Source organism: Herpailurus yagouaroundi, unplaced genomic scaffold, assembly GCF_014898765.1.
Source record: "Herpailurus yagouaroundi ecotype Mexico unplaced genomic scaffold, PumYag 29, whole genome shotgun sequence".
NCBI lineage: Eukaryota > Metazoa > Chordata > Mammalia > Carnivora > Felidae > Herpailurus > Herpailurus yagouaroundi.
In genome coordinates, this window is record NW_024412377.1 from 24760271 (window position 1) to 24777624 (window position 17354).

The following is a 17354-nucleotide window of genomic DNA, read 5'->3' on the forward strand; positions in this document are numbered from 1 at the left end:
AAACACACAGTCCTATATGTATCTGAAGTCCTTTCTTTTCTTCTTTTTTTAAAAAATTTTTTTAAATGTTTATTTTTGAGAGACAGAGACAAAGCACAAGTGGGGGAGGGGCAGAGAGAGAGAGAGAGAGAGGGAGACACAGAATCCAAAGCAGGCTCCAGGCTCTGAGCTGTCAGCACAGAGCCCAATGCAGGGCTCGAACCCGTGAACTGTGAGATCATGACCTGACCGAAGTCAGTGCTCAACCAATTGAGCCACCCAGGCGCCCCTGAAGTCCTTTCTACGGCCTTGACATTATATCTGAAGTTCCCAGGCAGCAGTGGCAAGTTTGTGAGTTAAAGGTAAAAGCAGAGTGGTTTTTGTCCATTCCCGTTTGGGGCAATCATGTGGTGAAGGAGAAGCCCCCTTTTAGCTCTCAGGAGACTTCCTGGGTTTCTCCAGGGCAAGAAAGAAGTGGATGATACCATAGATGGTACCTATCAGAGACAAAGCAACTCTGTAAGCTAGGACCACAGGAGCCAAGGGCAATGGAAGAGTCACAGTCAGACATCAGGGGGGTTTCTGATGGCAATGAAGCAGGCAGGATTGAACTCCTCACCTTTGATTTGGAGAACTGAGATCATGTTTCTACCTGCCAAAACACACACATGCCACTGAAGAAAGTAATGGATGAGATATTGTCTAGAAATCAGTGGGCCAGAGGGCAGTACAAGGACTGCCCTTGGCTCCAAAAGCCCCCAAATTTCCCTCTGATGCAGACCATGTGATTCTCTCTCCTTTATACACCCAGGAGGTATCCTGGACTGGATCAGGGGCAAAGAGAGAAAGCAGAAGCCAGAAAGACTGAGATTTATCTAAAAGAGTTATCTAAAGAGACTCTATTATTGAATCAGGTAGACGTTATTGGATTGCACTAACTTATTGACTCGATGTTCAACCTAATATTGAGTTCCTAATACTCAATGGGATTAGAGCTTAAGGGATAAACTATAAAAAAAAATAAATAAATAAGGAAGCTGCATCTTCCCTTGCACATCTGAGTGCAGTGTGCGAAAATATGTGACCCAGCAACTCAAGGGAAGGAGTGTTTCTATTTTAGCTGACTTTATTGCTTTTATTACCCCAGGCACATTCTCAAAGCCTCCTCTGATTTTCTCCTACACTGAGCCTTGAAACCATGCCACGTGCTCATACTGGATGCTAAGTCATTTGTCTCCCATCAGTAATGCTACTTTCTCCAAGAAGTTTTCATAACCATCAAAGAGCTAACATGTTCCCTGACTCCACCTTGTCCAATTTACAAGTGCCTTCTATGCTATGTTCCGGCTTTTTACTTACCTTATTATTCCTAATACTTAATGACAGTGCTCAAGTGTCTAATCTCTGCTTTTATTCTGTATCTTTTACGTGAGTCAGTTTTTCCAAGCCTAAACTGCAAGTTTGCATAAGGCAAGTGTGATGTTTTTTTTATGCACCATCTCATACAGTCCTTTAGGCCCATATGTGTTTTTAAATGGCCTTGGTTCATAAAGTTAAATTGTTTTTATTATGGAACAATGTTTCTGTGAAATGGAGCATTTTCCTTTCATTGTCCATTAGTTTCTGCAACAGGATGATATTTGAAATATAGCGGAATGAATCTTGAAGCTTCTTCACCCTTGACAGGTGACTTCTGTCCCAGCACTCAGTGTACTTATAATGGGCAGTGTCCTCGATGTATTTATAACTTGTCTAGTTTTTTCAACAAACCCAATACAAGTTGGTTTTATTATTGTATTAAGATTTAATTGGTTATAAAATAAATATTTTTAGATACGGGGGAACACTCATATTACATCATGTGCCTAGTGTTGGTAGTAACTGCTAAGTGGTCTGACAGCTTCAGGAATGGATAATCTTGGTGCATAGAGTTATACTAAAATGAAGCAAAACAGTAGATGGAGGACACTAAGATTTATTGATTGTCTTCCATGTGTCAGAAACCTTCGATGATTATTGATATTTTGTCCAATTTTATCTTTACAGCATTCATTAATTCCTTAAAATCATTAATTATTGAGGAACTACAATGTGCCAGTAATGTTGGGTGCTGAGAATACAGAAATTAACCAGACAGTTTTGGTGCCTTCTTTCATGAAACTTGCAATCTAGCTGTTTGCTGACTGAAACATGAAAATAGCTGTGAAACAAGTCATCAAAAAAATAGAATGCTTTAATGGCTAAATGGGGAATACATTGAGCACGTATAGCAGAGGAATCTCAGACTAGCAGCTTAGGGAAGGCTTTACTGAGGAAATGAAGATTATGCAGACCTAATATATGGATGAGATCAACTAGGTGAAGTTGTTCAAAAGGACTTTATGCCAAGGGGACCATATGCAGGAGGCCTAGATATGCGAGAGACTAACACATCTTTTAGAAACTACAATAAGAAGAGTACACTGAAACAAAGAGTGTCAGGGAGAGAATGGTGGCTGAGGAGACTAGGGAGGCAGAGACCATGGTGGACTTTGGAGGCCACGTTAAGGAGTGAGGATGAGCACTTTTATCCTGAGAGTAAAGAGAAAACACCAGAGGATTAAATTAGAGGAGAATGGCATCTTCAGAATTAGTGTTGCTATTGTTTAAGTTGGGCTAGTCACAGAAAGGAAAATAGATTGAGAGGAAGTAAGACTGAGTGTTTTAGGAGGGTGTCATTACAACAGACTGAGGAGAAAGGGCAGTGACCTGGACCATGGTGGTGGAAATGAAGGCAAGTAGGTGAGTCAAGGTATATGTAAGAGTTAGAACTTACAGGGGCTTGGTGGCTAATGAATGCGGATGATTGAGGCAGAAGCGAAGGTCTAGGATGACTCTCTGATGGCGTCTTTGCAGAGATGGGACATACAGAGGAGGAGTAGATTTGGAGAGAGGGTGATAAAGTCAGTTGGGAAGTACTGAGCATAAGTTGTCCAAGAGACTTGCACCTTTGTCTCTCTATCTCAAGAAACTGGCCCCGGGGTATAGATACTCTCAAATAGATTTGGGCATCAAGGCCACAGAGGTAATAGTTGAACACAGAAAAATAGAGAGATGATCTCATCTGGAGAGAATATGTGAAATGGAATGACAATGACCTGAGACATAGGCCTAAGGGTTACCAACTTTTAAAGGGCAAGTAGAGGAGGAATAACTGGCAAAGTTAATTGTTCTGAGTTCTATCTTATAGATGACAGAATGAAATTAAGAAAATTTAATTAATTTAGTTAATTAACAGGAAAGTCAGAATTCAGACCCAAATCTTTCCACCTTCTGAATACTCAGTTTTATGATGCGAGAATAATTTATTGAAGTATTTCTCAATTAGGCCTCCGGCGAAGCATTTTACATACATTATTTCATTAATTTTCAGAGCAACATTCCTGTAAACTAAGTATCATGATTCCTATCATAGAGGTGAGGTAACTGAGACTTGCACAGAGTAACTAAGTTCTCCCAAGTTACACGACTAGTACACAGCATGCATTTCCACCCGTTTCTTTTTTTTTTTTTATTAGATTTTTTGTTTTTTTATGTAATCTCTACACCTGAGATGGGGCTTGAACTCACAACCCCGAGATCCAGAGTTCCATGCTCCACCGACAGAGCCAGCTGGGCATCCCTACACCCATGTGTTTCCCTTGCCCAAGTCCATGCTGTTAACTATTATACTAGTTAAGGCAATGGTAATCAACGTTCAGCACTCATCAGAATTACCTGGAGGTCGTCTTCTTTTTTTTTTTTTTTTTTAACATTTATTCATCTTTGAGAGGCAGAGAGAGAGCGTGAATGGGGGAGGAGCAGAGAGAGAGGGAGACACAGAATCAGAAGCAGGCTCCAGGCTCTGAGCTGTCAGCACAGAGCATGATGTGGGACTCAAACTCACTGACTGCGAGATCATGACCTGAGCCGAAGTCAGATGCTTACCTGACTGAGCCACCCAGGCACCCTCGCCCCTGGAAGGCTTCTTAAAACACAAATTGTGGGGGGCACCCTGGTGGCTCAGTCAGTTGAGCACCTGACTTCAATTCAGGTCATGATCTCACAATTTGTGAGTTGGAGTCCCGCACCAGGCTCAGAGCCTGCCTAGGATTCTCATTCTCTCTGTCTCTCATTCTCTCTTTCATTCTCTCTCTCATTCTCTCTCTCTCTCTCTCTCTCTCTCTCTCTCAGAATAAACAAATAAACTTTAAAATAAAATTTGAAAGATGTTGTTTACCTAACCCTATAATCTCTAAAACAGAATCTACTTCTAATCCCTTCTATGTACTTCAAGCAAGGTTGAATTTCTTCCTGGTATAAACTCTACCCAACAACCTCTTCACAGCCTTCACAATATCAAGATATTCATTAGCATTATGTATAATGCATTATGTAGAGAGATGTATGCATATATACATATATATATACACACATATATATATACATATACATATATATACATATATATACATATACATATACATATATATACATATATATATATATTGAATTCGGTTCAGCCTCAGTTTGTCCTAACTTGATCATAGACTTATTTTCCTAATTTAAAATAATATTCAATCTATTTAGCAAAAGGTTGTTCTCTCTCTCTCTCTCTCCACCATAACTCCAGTTTCTCCACCTCAGTCCCCTTCAGACACCTTTTCACAACTGTTCTGATTGCGCTGTGACATCTCCAGTTGTCAACCTTTACATTTCTCAAATGGCCACATCACATTTGCACTACACTCTAGATATTAGCCATAATCTAATTTTTTATTTCAGAAAAAAAAATCACATAATTCCTTTTCTAGACCCCTTTCAGGCTGTTGTAGATACTCAGTGACTCAGTGACAGACTGAAAATCTGAAACCGAAATCTGCGCAATTAGTGTTATACTTTTGAATTGGAGTCAAGGGGCACCTGGGTGGCTCAGTCAGTTAAGCATCCGACTTCAGCTCAGGTCATGATCTCACAGTTTGTGAGTCCGAGCCCTGCTTTGGGCTCTCTGCTGTCAGCACAGAACCTGCTTGGGATCCTCTGTCCCCCCTTCTCTCTGCCCCTCCCCTGCTAGTTCTCTCTCTCTAAATAAATAAATAAACTTAAAAAAAAAATGAATTGGAGTCAAAATCAAGTTCAGAGCTGGCACGTGTAGCAGGTAAAAAGAGGCCGGCACTGCTTTGGCGTTACCCTCTGTGGGCCTGTGTCTGCAACCCCAAATCCCTGTATTTATTTGTCAAGGTGCTGCACTTTAATAATAAATCAATGGAAAAACAAAGGCCCTGAGCTCCTTCTGGAACAAAATGCTACAGGTACAGTAGTAAAAAGTCCTGCCAGCCCCAGATGAGATGTGACTTTCTGAGGAAAGTGGATAATTTTTACTTGATGGTGAATCGTTAAAAGTGAGCCAGATGATTAAACTTAATGGAACAGCCACATTAAACTGAAATTAGTAAAAACATGCCTCGGGCAGCCTACAACCTTTTATTTGTTGTTGTTTAACTTCTGCCTTTTACAGTGGCCATGATGAATGACATCACAAAAGAAAAAATCCAATTAAAATCTAAGTGCTCAATAAACCCCTAATGTCTGGTTGCCACCATCACTTTCACTAGCACTGATGTCTCATGTTTCCTCTTTTCCCCAAGAAGAGAGAAAAGAACTGGCCCCCGGGGGAGGTGCGTGGAAGGAGGGGCAAGCGGGGAAAGAGCACACAAAGGCTTCCGGAGGTTTCTGCTCCGTGTACTGTATCAGACACAGGCACTGCACCTCGAGGGGGATGAGGCTAAATTGTTTTATTATCAGACAAGGCCTGAGTAAAGAGATGCATTTTCCCACCAGTTTTCAAATGTTGATAAATCAGAATGGGGATCTGCAGAGCAATCCTGTTCATACTCTTCGTTGGCGTCTCTGCTGCCCTTTTATATCGTCTCGGGTGTTTGTTCCATAAGTCATCGGAATGGTCTCTCCTGACAGCTAAAAATAAGTTTCTGATTACTTTTACCTGAATAAATCTTGTGACCAGATGTGGTCTTCACCTACTAAGTGTGCAACAATTACATATCGAGAGTGATGAAAGAACCAGCCGAGGGGCGTCTACAATCTAGTGGGATGCAGAATACAATGTATCACATGGGAAGACAGCGACTGCCACCGGTAGAAGAATACTAGCTTTGGATGACAGATTTTACCTTAGAGATACTATGGGTTTATAAAATTGGGTTTTCAAAGTCCTCACAACAAAGTTCTCAAAGTCAAAATAAGAGCCAAAACATGCTTATTTTGAATGAGGAGCTAATAGGAACGGTATCTTAAAATGTGCTCTTACTCCATGTTCGCATAGGAATTAACGTAGTATTTGTACGTAGTCTCTAATCAGATCTTCATGATAGCCTGGTCCTGTGGTTCTATTATCCTCATTTTATTGATAAGGATCTTGGCTCAGCGAGGTTAATTGACGCTGCCATGATCTTACACTTGGTGAACGAGAGAGAATGAGCACAACTCCTACTGGGAACTCTGGTGCGGTGCCCGCTCCCCGCCCCCTCACCCAGTGCCGGGTTTGCTAACCATGGCTGCCCAGAAGCCAGATCCAATGGGCGGTGATGTTGGTTTCATTACTCATGAGTTAATGAAATAGCCTTTTAAAAGCTCTCTTCAGTCATTAGGATTTGACAATGGAGAGTTAAACTTTCCCCAGTGGCTCTTTCTGTGTAATCACGGTTTCAGCGTTTCCTTAGCATATCACATTACACAAATCATGGAGTCCTCTTTTGTTTTACATTTCTTATTGCGTTTGTCTCACTTCTAAGCAATGTCCTCCCCGTTCCCATTCATCTTCCATTATTTCTGCCAAATTGCTTTCAAGGCTACTAATTGTATGAATAATATTCTCTTCCTCAAACTCTGCTGTTAACTAGCATTAGCTGTGTGGCTTTGGACACAGTTTCCCTATCTCTAAAAACAAGGAGGTTGCACTGAATAACCTGTAGGGCCTCTTCTTGTGCTCAAGTTCTAATCTTCTGACTCTTTCACACAAGGTGTATGATTTTGGAAACACTACATAAACCGGAGTGTTAATTTTCTTGATTCTGCTATGATGGATTCAATTAGTTCATGCTTCCCAGAGTGTGTCTCTTAGAAAATTGTTCTCGGGAATGCCAACACCCACAAAGGATTCTTTGCGCAAGAACGTTCGGGAAAGCTAGTTGGTTTTTTGTGTTTTTTTTTTAAGTGATTATTTATTTATTTTGAAAGAGACATAGAAAGTCAGCAGAGGGGGCGCCTGGGTGGCGCAGTCGGTTAAGCCTCCGACTTCAGCCAGGTCACGATCTCGCGGTCCGGGAGTTCGAGCCCCGCGTCAGGCTCTGGGCTGATGGCTCAGAGCCTGGAGCCTGTTTCCGATTCTGTGTCTCCCTCTCTCTCTGCCCCTCCCCCGTTCATGCTCTGTCTCTCTCTGTCGCAAAAATAAATAAACGTTGGGAAAAAAATTAAAAAAAAAAAAAAAAAAGAAAGTCAGCAGAGGAGGGGCAGAGAGAGAAGGGAGACAGACTCTGATGCAGGTTCAAGCCCACGAACCATGAGATCATGACCTAAGCCGAAATCAAAAGTCAGATGCTCACCTGACTGAGCCACCCAGGAGCCCCCGGGAAAGCTAGATTAAATACAGTCAAGTACAGTTTTAAACTGAAGGCAGTGACAGTCTTTAATATGTTAATGTACACTGGGTGACTCCTAAGAAAAAGGCAGAAAAACGAAGTAATCCCCAAACATATGGGGCCACAGAACCCCTTCTCAGCATTTTAGATAATTGATATTCCATGGGATATCATTTTTTAGAAAGGCTGGGTTCGCTTATTTTAAAAGTCCCTTTTGCCTTGAGAGTTTGTTTTCAAATGTGGTTATAGACACTATTCTGAGCATTTCATATAGTATTCATCAACAGGACACAGAGTTGGCTTACCTGTTGCTGTTGTTGCCATAACTGTTGTAACATAGCCTATACTATGTTTAGACAGAGTTGAAATAAGGTAGAGCTTAGCTACCTTACCAATAAACTATCTTGTCTGTATGCAGCTAATACTTATAACTGGTCTTTTCAAATCTCCTCAATTTTAATTTTTGAAAATTTGTGAATAGAGTTAGCTTATCTGAAGACCTAGGAAAAATACCTTCTAAACTTTTACTAAGGTGGAAAAAAGGGACCCAAAGACACAACAGAAACTCAAAGCTCTGGAAATCTTCTCTGGGATAGGCAACACAGGCGAGTTCTCCAAGTTAGAATGATTATCTTTCACTTCAATGGTATATTAGCACTCATTTAATTCAACCTTTAACCTGACCCATTTCACTGACAGTTAATCTTTTTTTAATGTTTATTTATTTATTTTGAGAGAGACAGAGAGAGTGTGAGTGGGGGAGGGGCAGAGAGTGAGGGAGAGAGAATCCCAAGCAGGCTCCTCACTGCCAGGGCAGAGTCCGATGTGGGGCTCAGTCTCACAAGCCATGAGATCATGACCTGAACTGAAATCAGGAGTCAGATGCTTAATCGACTGAGCCACCCAGGTGCCCCTCACTGATGGTTTAATCTTATCAGAGCCTCCGCCTGATTACCTTCAGGAGAAGGGAACCCACTATTTTATAAAGCAGATTATTCCATTTTAGTCTGGCTCCACTTTTTAGAAGATCCTCTCCTATATTAAATGAAAATCTGAGTATTAAATGTTCTTGTTCTAAGTGCCCTTGTAAATTATCTAGTAAAGGGATTTTCAAGGCATTGTTCATGGCAACGCTTAAGATGTTTCTCAAATGCTTTGAGTTGAATTTCATAAGTAATTAAATAAATATCACATCTTCCCAAAAAAGTGATTATAAACTCCATCATAAGAAACTCAATGAGATTGAGTAGCTTCCCTAAATTCACCAAGATAGCAAAGTATAGAGTCAGAATGTACCCCGGTCTCTCTGTTTCAAAAACCAAAATCCTTAGGGCTCCTGGGTGGCTCAGTGGATTAAGCGTCCAACTCTTGCTTTCAGCTCAGGTCATGATCTCACAGTTCAAGAGACTGAGGCCCAAGCTGGGCTGTGCGCTGACAGTGGGGAGCCTGTTCGGAATTCTCTCTCTCCTTCTCTCTCTGCTCCTCCCGGACTCACACTTTCTCTGTCGCTCTCAAAATAAATAAACTTAAAAAAAAAAAGATTCTCTCTCTCTCTCCCTCCCCCTCTGCCCCTCTCCCCTGAGCACATGCTCTTTCTCTCTCTAAAAAAAAACAAAAACAAAACAAAAACAAAATTATTTTCTCCATAGCATGTCACTTCTCTAGTATGTCCAGATACATAAAAGTGAACAGTAGAGTGTATTTGTAGAATCTGAATGCTATGGTGAAAATAGGAAAGTAGTGAAAAGAGTTTCATTCCAACCAGGTTAATACGTCCTTAGGCATTTTGCTATTACTCTGGACTTCAGTGTTCCCTTCTTCAAAACAAGGATTACTACATTTTCTACAAGCTCTGTTCCAGTTCTAGAAATTTCTATGATTATAAGGAAACATATTCATTAATGAATGACATTACTATTGAGGATTTAAGTAAACAATAAGAAAAAAAAAAAAACCCTCAAACCTGCCTCCCTCAGAAAGGAATGAATAAAAGTTAACAAGACAAACAGTTTAGAATCACATGCTTGACTTTTACTTTCTTTAATTTTTTTTTTCTACACTAGTTACATTCAGACCAGGATAGAGGAGATGGATCACTTAAATATATCCTTTCAGGAGATGGAGCAGGAGATCTCTTCATTATCAATGAAAACACAGGAGACATACAGGCCACCAAGAGGCTGGACAGGGAAGAAAAACCTGTTTACATCCTTCGAGCTCAAGCTATAAACAGAAGGACAGGGAGACCCGTGGAGCCCGAATCTGAATTCATCATCAAGATCCATGACATCAACGACAATGAACCAATATTTACCAAGGATGTTTACACGGCCACTGTTCCCGAAATGTCTGATGTTGGTGAGTGAGATGTGATTTCAACCACATGATGTCTCTCCTCTATTACGTCAACTGAATAAAGAATCCTAGGAGTGAAATTTACTGAGGTGAATGAATGTAGATGCTAAATTCTAAAACTATCATATTTCAAACAATCCCTTTATGACAAGTACACCTGTTTCCGAATATTACTCTAGTCTCATTTTATTATAAGAAAACAGCATTTCCTCTAATGATGAAGGGATGAAAAAATGTCAGGCAAGAACAGGAGGAAGAAAGAGATATCATCTCATCTACTTCCTGCCTCCCCAGGTGCCCACCCTGGTCCTCAGGCTGAGAGACAGCAGCCCTCTCCACCTCTCTTAGCACATATTGGTACTTGGCTTGAGGTTAGGATCTCTCCAGTGTGAAACAAAAGCCTGAGTTTACATTCCAGACTGGAGAGTAATGACAGTTGCTTTAAGTAAATATGTGTTTGGGAAAGAGACTCAAAGAAAACTTAAAAAAAAAATCCATAATTATGCAGGGGTTGTTTAGGGGATGTATCCTTTACTAAGTGATGGAAATTAAGAGATTTTCATGACATTAATATGATGAATTAATATTTTGTGCACAATTCTACTACCAATTTTAAAGTTAATATGTATGCTTCTAATTTGCTTAAATTGGGAGGTCAACACAATTTAAATTTTAAAAAATCCTACTGACATCACTCTTAGCCGTATTAAAATACTTAATGGGAAACAGTGACAAATTTTAAGCTACCTGAATAAAGGGTTATTTTTATTTTCATTCGGTGTCAAATTCAAAAGGGCTAAATTACTTAATAATAACTCTTCTATAATTCTATGAGTCAGATATCAGAGGCATTTTAGGTCACAGTTCCAAGACTTAGAAAAATCTAATCCATGGAAATGATTGTAAACCATCTAAATCTTTCTCATCAAGAAGCTGCTCGTCTCATTACTTAAAACCACTTTGTTTCATCAGAAAAATCACAAACCATCAGCCAAGCAAAAGAGAGGGATTAAAACTCTTTTAAGAGGAAGATTTGTTAGGAAAAAATATTTTTCCTCTATGTGGTAAAAGTAAGGAACAATTAATAAGCAATAGTCTCAACATCAGCACCACCCAGCAAAACAGTTTCCAGAAAACAAAATTTGATGTGCAAGGTGTCACCCCCACAACTATAGAGGGTGCCATTCACTTTTGAACTATGTTAGAATTAAGTATGTATTATAAATATCTGGGGGCAGCTGGACGTAACATGTCTCAAGAAAGGGAAGGCTCTTTCTAATTTGCACACAGGTACAGTTATGTTCATATTAACCATTATCATAAGTGAACACGTCATTATTATCATACAAAAAGGCATCTTAATCCTACATTACAAAGTGGGATAGCAGCATGGTGGTATAAATGGGCTTTGGGTGTCAAACAGACCTGAATTTGAAACTCTACTAATAAGCAGCATCTTGATGTCTCTGATCCTTCAGTTTCATATCTACAAAAAATAAATAATAACTGTCAACAGCTAAGGATTACCATGAGGATGAAATAAGAAAACAAGGACAGAGCCCCCAGTACAATATCTGACAACTAACAGGTGCTGAAAACATCTAGATAATCATATTATAAAAGCATTCAAATTTTATATTGATGTCAAGTAAGAATGTGGGTGCTAGTTAACTACTATTAGCTCTTGCTCTGAGGTCATATAGTGCTTTGTCCCCATCTTCCTTCCCAAATTACAAGGATGGGTGTTCGATCTCATGCACCAACATGTTACATCCAGAGCATCCACCACAGTACAATATATTTGTTCAACAAACGGGATTGGTTAGATATTACAAAAGCAATGTAAAACTTCTAATATTCCCTGAACGTAACTTCCCTGTCCTTCCCATGGACAGGAGAACTCCAACAGTATGCTTACTGTTTATCTGATATGAATATCAAAAGTCAGCCATAAGATGATCTTCATCAGAGTAAGGTCTTACCCTTTTTTGGAAGTCACAGATCTCTTTGAGAATCCAATAAAATCTATGGATCTTCTCTTCAGTGAAATAAACATGTAAGCATACACATAAAAATCTGTGTGGAATTTCACGGGGGTCAGGAATATTTTGAAGGTTATTCGGTGACTGCAGTCCTTAAAACAAGAATGCTGATCTAAAACATCATTGCCTTCTCTGTGCATGTAATTATAATAATTTTTTTGGAGTTACAGTTTCCAGATGTGAATTTTCTAGTATTCTAATAATTCTTTAATCCAACACTACCTCTTTTAAGTTTCAAGATCTTTCAAACTCTTAGAATTATCAGATAGATTTATCATTTAGGATGCTTTTATTGAACAGAAAACCCAACTCAAACTAGTTTAAACAAATAAAAGTATTTAGTGACTTAAGTCATACTTAGGTCAAAAATAAAATGGGTTTTTGAGATGGTTTGATTTGGGTTCAATTATTTCTCTGAAATTTTCTGTCATATTCAGCGTTGTCCTCAGGCTGGCATCTCTGAGGTCACAAAATAGCTGCTGCATTGACAGGCCCTACATCAGCACATTACAGTCCAGGAGAAAGAGCACTCATGACACAGAATTCCCAAGAAAATCTCAAGTGGCCTCATGATTGGACAACCCCGAAACTAATCACTGTAGATAAAGCAATGCAAGATGCTGATTGACTTAGGTCTGGATAACTTCAAAGAATGACTATAGCAAGAGTCCAATCAAATCTCATCTTTGGACATTAGTTGAAATTGGTTCCACCCAAGGTCATGGTTATCCCATGCTTCTCTTTAACCTAACCCTTACAACATTTATAAATGTTGATCACACTCTTTCAGAATGAGAAGCCAAAGGCTTTTAAAGAAATTTTTAATGTTTATTTATATTGGAGAGAGAGAGAAAGAAACTGAGTGCAAGCAGAAGAGGGGCAGAGAGAGAGGGAGACAGAACCTGAAGCAGACTCCAAGCTGTCAGCACAGAGCCTGATGTGGGGATTTGAACTCACCAGCGGTGAGATCCTGACCTGAACCAGTCGGACGCCTAACCCACTGAACCACCCAGGCATCCCGATAAATCCAAGGCTTTTTAACCCTAGTATCATCCTGAAATTCTCAACTCCTTTGTCAAGATACTTCTGTACAGAAGTAAGATCACGCTTTCTCTATCTGTGTGTGCATCAAGGATCTACATGGGTCCTTGATTTATTTTCAATTCATGTTTCTGTCATTACAGGCACATTTGTTGTCCAAGTCACCGCAACTGATGCTGATGATCCAACTTATGGCAACAGTGCTAAAGTTGTGTATAGTATCCTACAGGGGCAGCCCTATTTTTCAGTTGAATCAGAAACAGGTTAGAATTTCTTTTTGATCTTCTTTTTACAATCCATAATTTTAATTGATTTAATAAAAACAATTTATTAAAAAAAATCAGTGTAATTGAATATTCTTAGATTCATCTGCCAAATTTCACCAGCAATATATTTGTAAACATGATATCCAGATCATTTTAATTCAGAAATCTGACAATGGATGTTTCATCCATTTTACTTATACAGGGTAAATTCAGAAAACTTATACAATGTCAGTTTTTTCTTCCAGTTTGGAGTGAACCTAAAACGAATACCTCCTGATAGCCATTAGGGCTATTTACAAATATTCCAATTCTTCTTTTACTAGTTATTTGGCATCTCTCTACCCTGCTCTAAAGGTAGATATAGCCATGAGACTTGTTTGGGCCGGTATATGTGGCAATGATTCAAGTCACTTCCACGCCGAACTTTTGGACCTGGTGCACAATCCACATTCCTTTCCTCCTGCCACAGTGATATGGATGGAAACAAATGTTGGCCTTGGTCTCCAGCCTGGATGTCTGTTACTATCAGCAGAGCTTCTTGCTGGCCTCCTCAGAGCATGAGCAAAAACTTAACGTTAGCTGTGTTAAGCCAGTAAGATTTTATTATGACATTGTCTAGCTCGTGCTGATAGCATCCTAATAAACAAAGTGGATTCCTTAATGGAATGCTTTTTTTAACACCTCATCTTTCTGCATTTTATCCACAAAGTAGCATACTATCTTCTGATGAATTGTTTCTTAGGAAATCTTGTCTGTGCTGTACGGTAAATTCTACACATATTTTTGCTATCATAATAGGAGTTGAATTCCTTTTCTACATTTCCCAAGCATCCATTATTGTTAGTAGAAATCAAAACTTTTCTAGGTTACCACATCCAGTTGGAAATTTATGTGTTAAGAGGTGCAACGAACTTGGAAAGAATCCCAAGGAGAAAGAAAATGTTGAGTTGAAAAACAATGAGGGTGAAAAATTAGAAATATTCAACGTAAAGGACAAAGGCTAAGGTGATCTCCTCTATTTAAATAGAGAAGTCCTATTATTGGAGAACAGACACAGCTGCACTTTCACTGAAGCCAGGACTATAGGAATAAAACTGACCTGTTGTCTGAGGTGTTCGTGTTAAAAATAAAAGAAAAAAAAAGATATTTTCAGCTTCATTAGTTGTTAAGCACTGGAATGTGCTACGAGAGAAGGCTATAAAGCCTTTAAAGCCTTGAAAGCCTTTAAAGCCTATAAAGATTTTTGAAAGAATGTTGTTAATTTAAGCATAAAGCCTACACAGAGATTAGGCAAACTTTTAGAAGTTCTTTCAACTACTTATTTTATAACTACTGAACAACAGAGATAAAATTAACCTAACATAAGAATGAATGTTGGTCGCTGCTGGGACCAGTTGAACTAATGCTCACATCAGCTTTAGGAAAACTTAAGTTCTCTAGGATCATACAGGATGATAATTATGGGAGAAATGAGCTGTGTTTTCTTCAGACCATAGTTTGTGACTTAGAAAATCCTCTGAACGTTCATTACGGGAGGTATATTTGATGAGCAATTAGCTGATTCAGTAAAGTAAAGCTCAAGAGTCAGTTCAAGGAAATGACTTCCTTAGCAATTTCCTCATAGTACACTTAAATGTCTTTTATCAAGCAGCTATGGTAGTATAACACTGTACCACATGCCAAGTTATATTTTGCTACGTTATCTTATAACACATGATATTTATACTACCTACAATCTATACTATTACAGATTTGACTTGTACTTATTCTTGAATCATAGGTGTTTTTAAAATATATCTATCTCCCCTATGTGGTTATAATTTCCTTCAGTATAAAGGCTATCTATAATCATCTTTATGTCACCTATTACATCCGTATAGTGTTTGAGTATTGTGGATGACATCTACGTTTGCATAAATAAATGATTTGATAAAGTATTTTTAATACATCCCTTTCCATTTCTGAATTTCGCATCCATAGGTATCATCAAGACAGCTTTGCTCAACATGGATCGAGAAAACAGAGAGCAGTACCAAGTGGTGATTCAAGCCAAGGATATGGGTGGCCAGATGGGGGGATTATCTGGGACCACCACGGTGAACATCACGCTAACTGATGTCAACGACAACCCTCCCCGGTTTCCCCAGAGTAGGAACATTTGATTGAATGAATTTCTTCAGTGCACTTTTATAAAACTCTAACTTTAAGAATGATATTTATTTTCCATTGTTATTAATTATCAATATTAATGAACTTAGGAATAACCATACTTTTAGTAGTTGAATGATTTATAATATGGTGATAGTTGTAAAGGTAACACCATTGTTTTATTTTTCCTTATTAAAAAGACTACCACAGACATAAATTTGCTTGTGCAGAACATATGTATACAAGAATGCTCCTATTTGTAAGAAAAAAAAATTGACTTTATGTTTTGTGAATTTAATCAGTCACTTAATCTCTTTTAAATCCCCACAAAGCTTTATAAGGGAGGATTTATCATTTAACTGTTTCTAAAAATACAACTGGGGAAATAACCATGTACTTAATCCATTTGTAATCATAAATAGTTTTCTATATTATGGTTAATTGAGATACCAAAAAAATCATCACTATAATCATTAACTCCCATGGCTAGATAGGAAAAAAAGAAGGAAAAACAACATTCTTAAATGCCTGCTTTGTATCAAGCAATATACTAGAGCCCTTCATACAAAGCTCTTGAAAGAGGGTACTGGTTTTAATGTAATTTTTCTTCCAAGAACAAAATTCTTTTCTGACCATGATCTAAGAAAACTACCTAAATCCTGTCTTCCAGGAGAAAATAGCTGCCCACCATTAAAAAGAAAGCCCACCTTACCCAATCATGGCATATTTTTCCCAATGCTGGTCACCTCACATGGGCTTCTTTTATAATAGAGATACACATGGATCAACCAGAACTGTTACATTTTCTTTAATTTTTTTCAAGTATTTACTCATAGCTAAATGCAAAAAAACAAAAAAAACAAAAAAACAAAAACCTAATTTCTGATGTAACGGGTAGAAGATAGGTTTTACTGGCCCTAAATTTTTTTCCCACAGACGCCTGAAATGACAATATCAGAATTAGCAATACTTCGCCCCAAAACCTCCTTTTCAATATGGGAATTCCCTGGGGAAGGATAACAAAAGGATTCATCAGCACTTAAATACCACAGGGACCCTACCTCACTTTGCTCTCTCCGTGGATAGCTTGGGATCATTACTGAATACTATACCAAAGCACAGGAGAGAAGAATAACTCTAGAGGAAAAACTTGGCTTGTTTATCATTTTGCCAAGGATGAGCCCAACACTTAATGGGCTATGATTGAATATGACTGAATGACTATATTTTAGTGATATTTAGTGATATTTAGTCATAGTCTGTTTTTTTCCAAAATAATTTGCACAGATGGTTGGCAAAATGTAATGGGTGAGAGGAAAATGAGTTTTGTTCTGACACTTTTTTGTCGTTATTGTCCTAAGTACATGCTAGTCTGGCGGATCTAAATTGAAAGCCACATGCAGTCTCCTTAAACTAATTTTGCAACATGAGGACATCGGGAAAGTGTACATTTATGAAATATAGGTTTTAAATCAACAACACAAATACAAGAATGGGAGAAACCTACGCATAGAAAAAGTACTGTAATGAAATTTAAAAGAAAGATTACTTAAAGAAACTATTAGGAGCTTTCTCTCTCAATGTGTCCATCTGTATCCCTAACCGCAGCCAGACCAGCTCCATGTATGGGTGAGAGTGTCTACTTGGATACATTCTCCAGATCGCTGTCATTTATTTTCACCTTCAGTTATTATTAGCAAAGACACAAAGAACCCTTTTAAGAAATACCTCGTAATTGGCTTAAAGTCATAGTTCAGGTTAAATTCTTTTCCGTTCTTTCTGCTAGATGAGTTAACAGGGGCTTGAAACCTTCTGCACCCTTCTCTAGCAGCTTAGTCTTTCTCGCC

The 17354-nt window shown here is 38.6% G+C and overlaps 1 protein-coding gene across 5 annotated transcripts in view; it reads left to right on the forward strand.

Annotated features, from left to right (window-relative positions):
• The window catches only part of CDH6 (cadherin 6), a 130098-nt gene that overhangs the window by 88775 nt on the left and 23969 nt on the right, over nucleotides 1-17354 (forward strand). For all 5 annotated transcript variants that reach the window (XM_040494535.1, XM_040494566.1, XM_040494542.1 and 2 more), the window contains 3 exons: nucleotides 9719-10013; nucleotides 13237-13356; nucleotides 15340-15507. In XM_040494535.1, the coding sequence (XP_040350469.1) occupies nucleotides 9719-10013; nucleotides 13237-13356; nucleotides 15340-15507 (583 nt within the window). The remainder of the gene's footprint in view (nucleotides 1-9718; nucleotides 10014-13236; nucleotides 13357-15339; nucleotides 15508-17354) is intronic.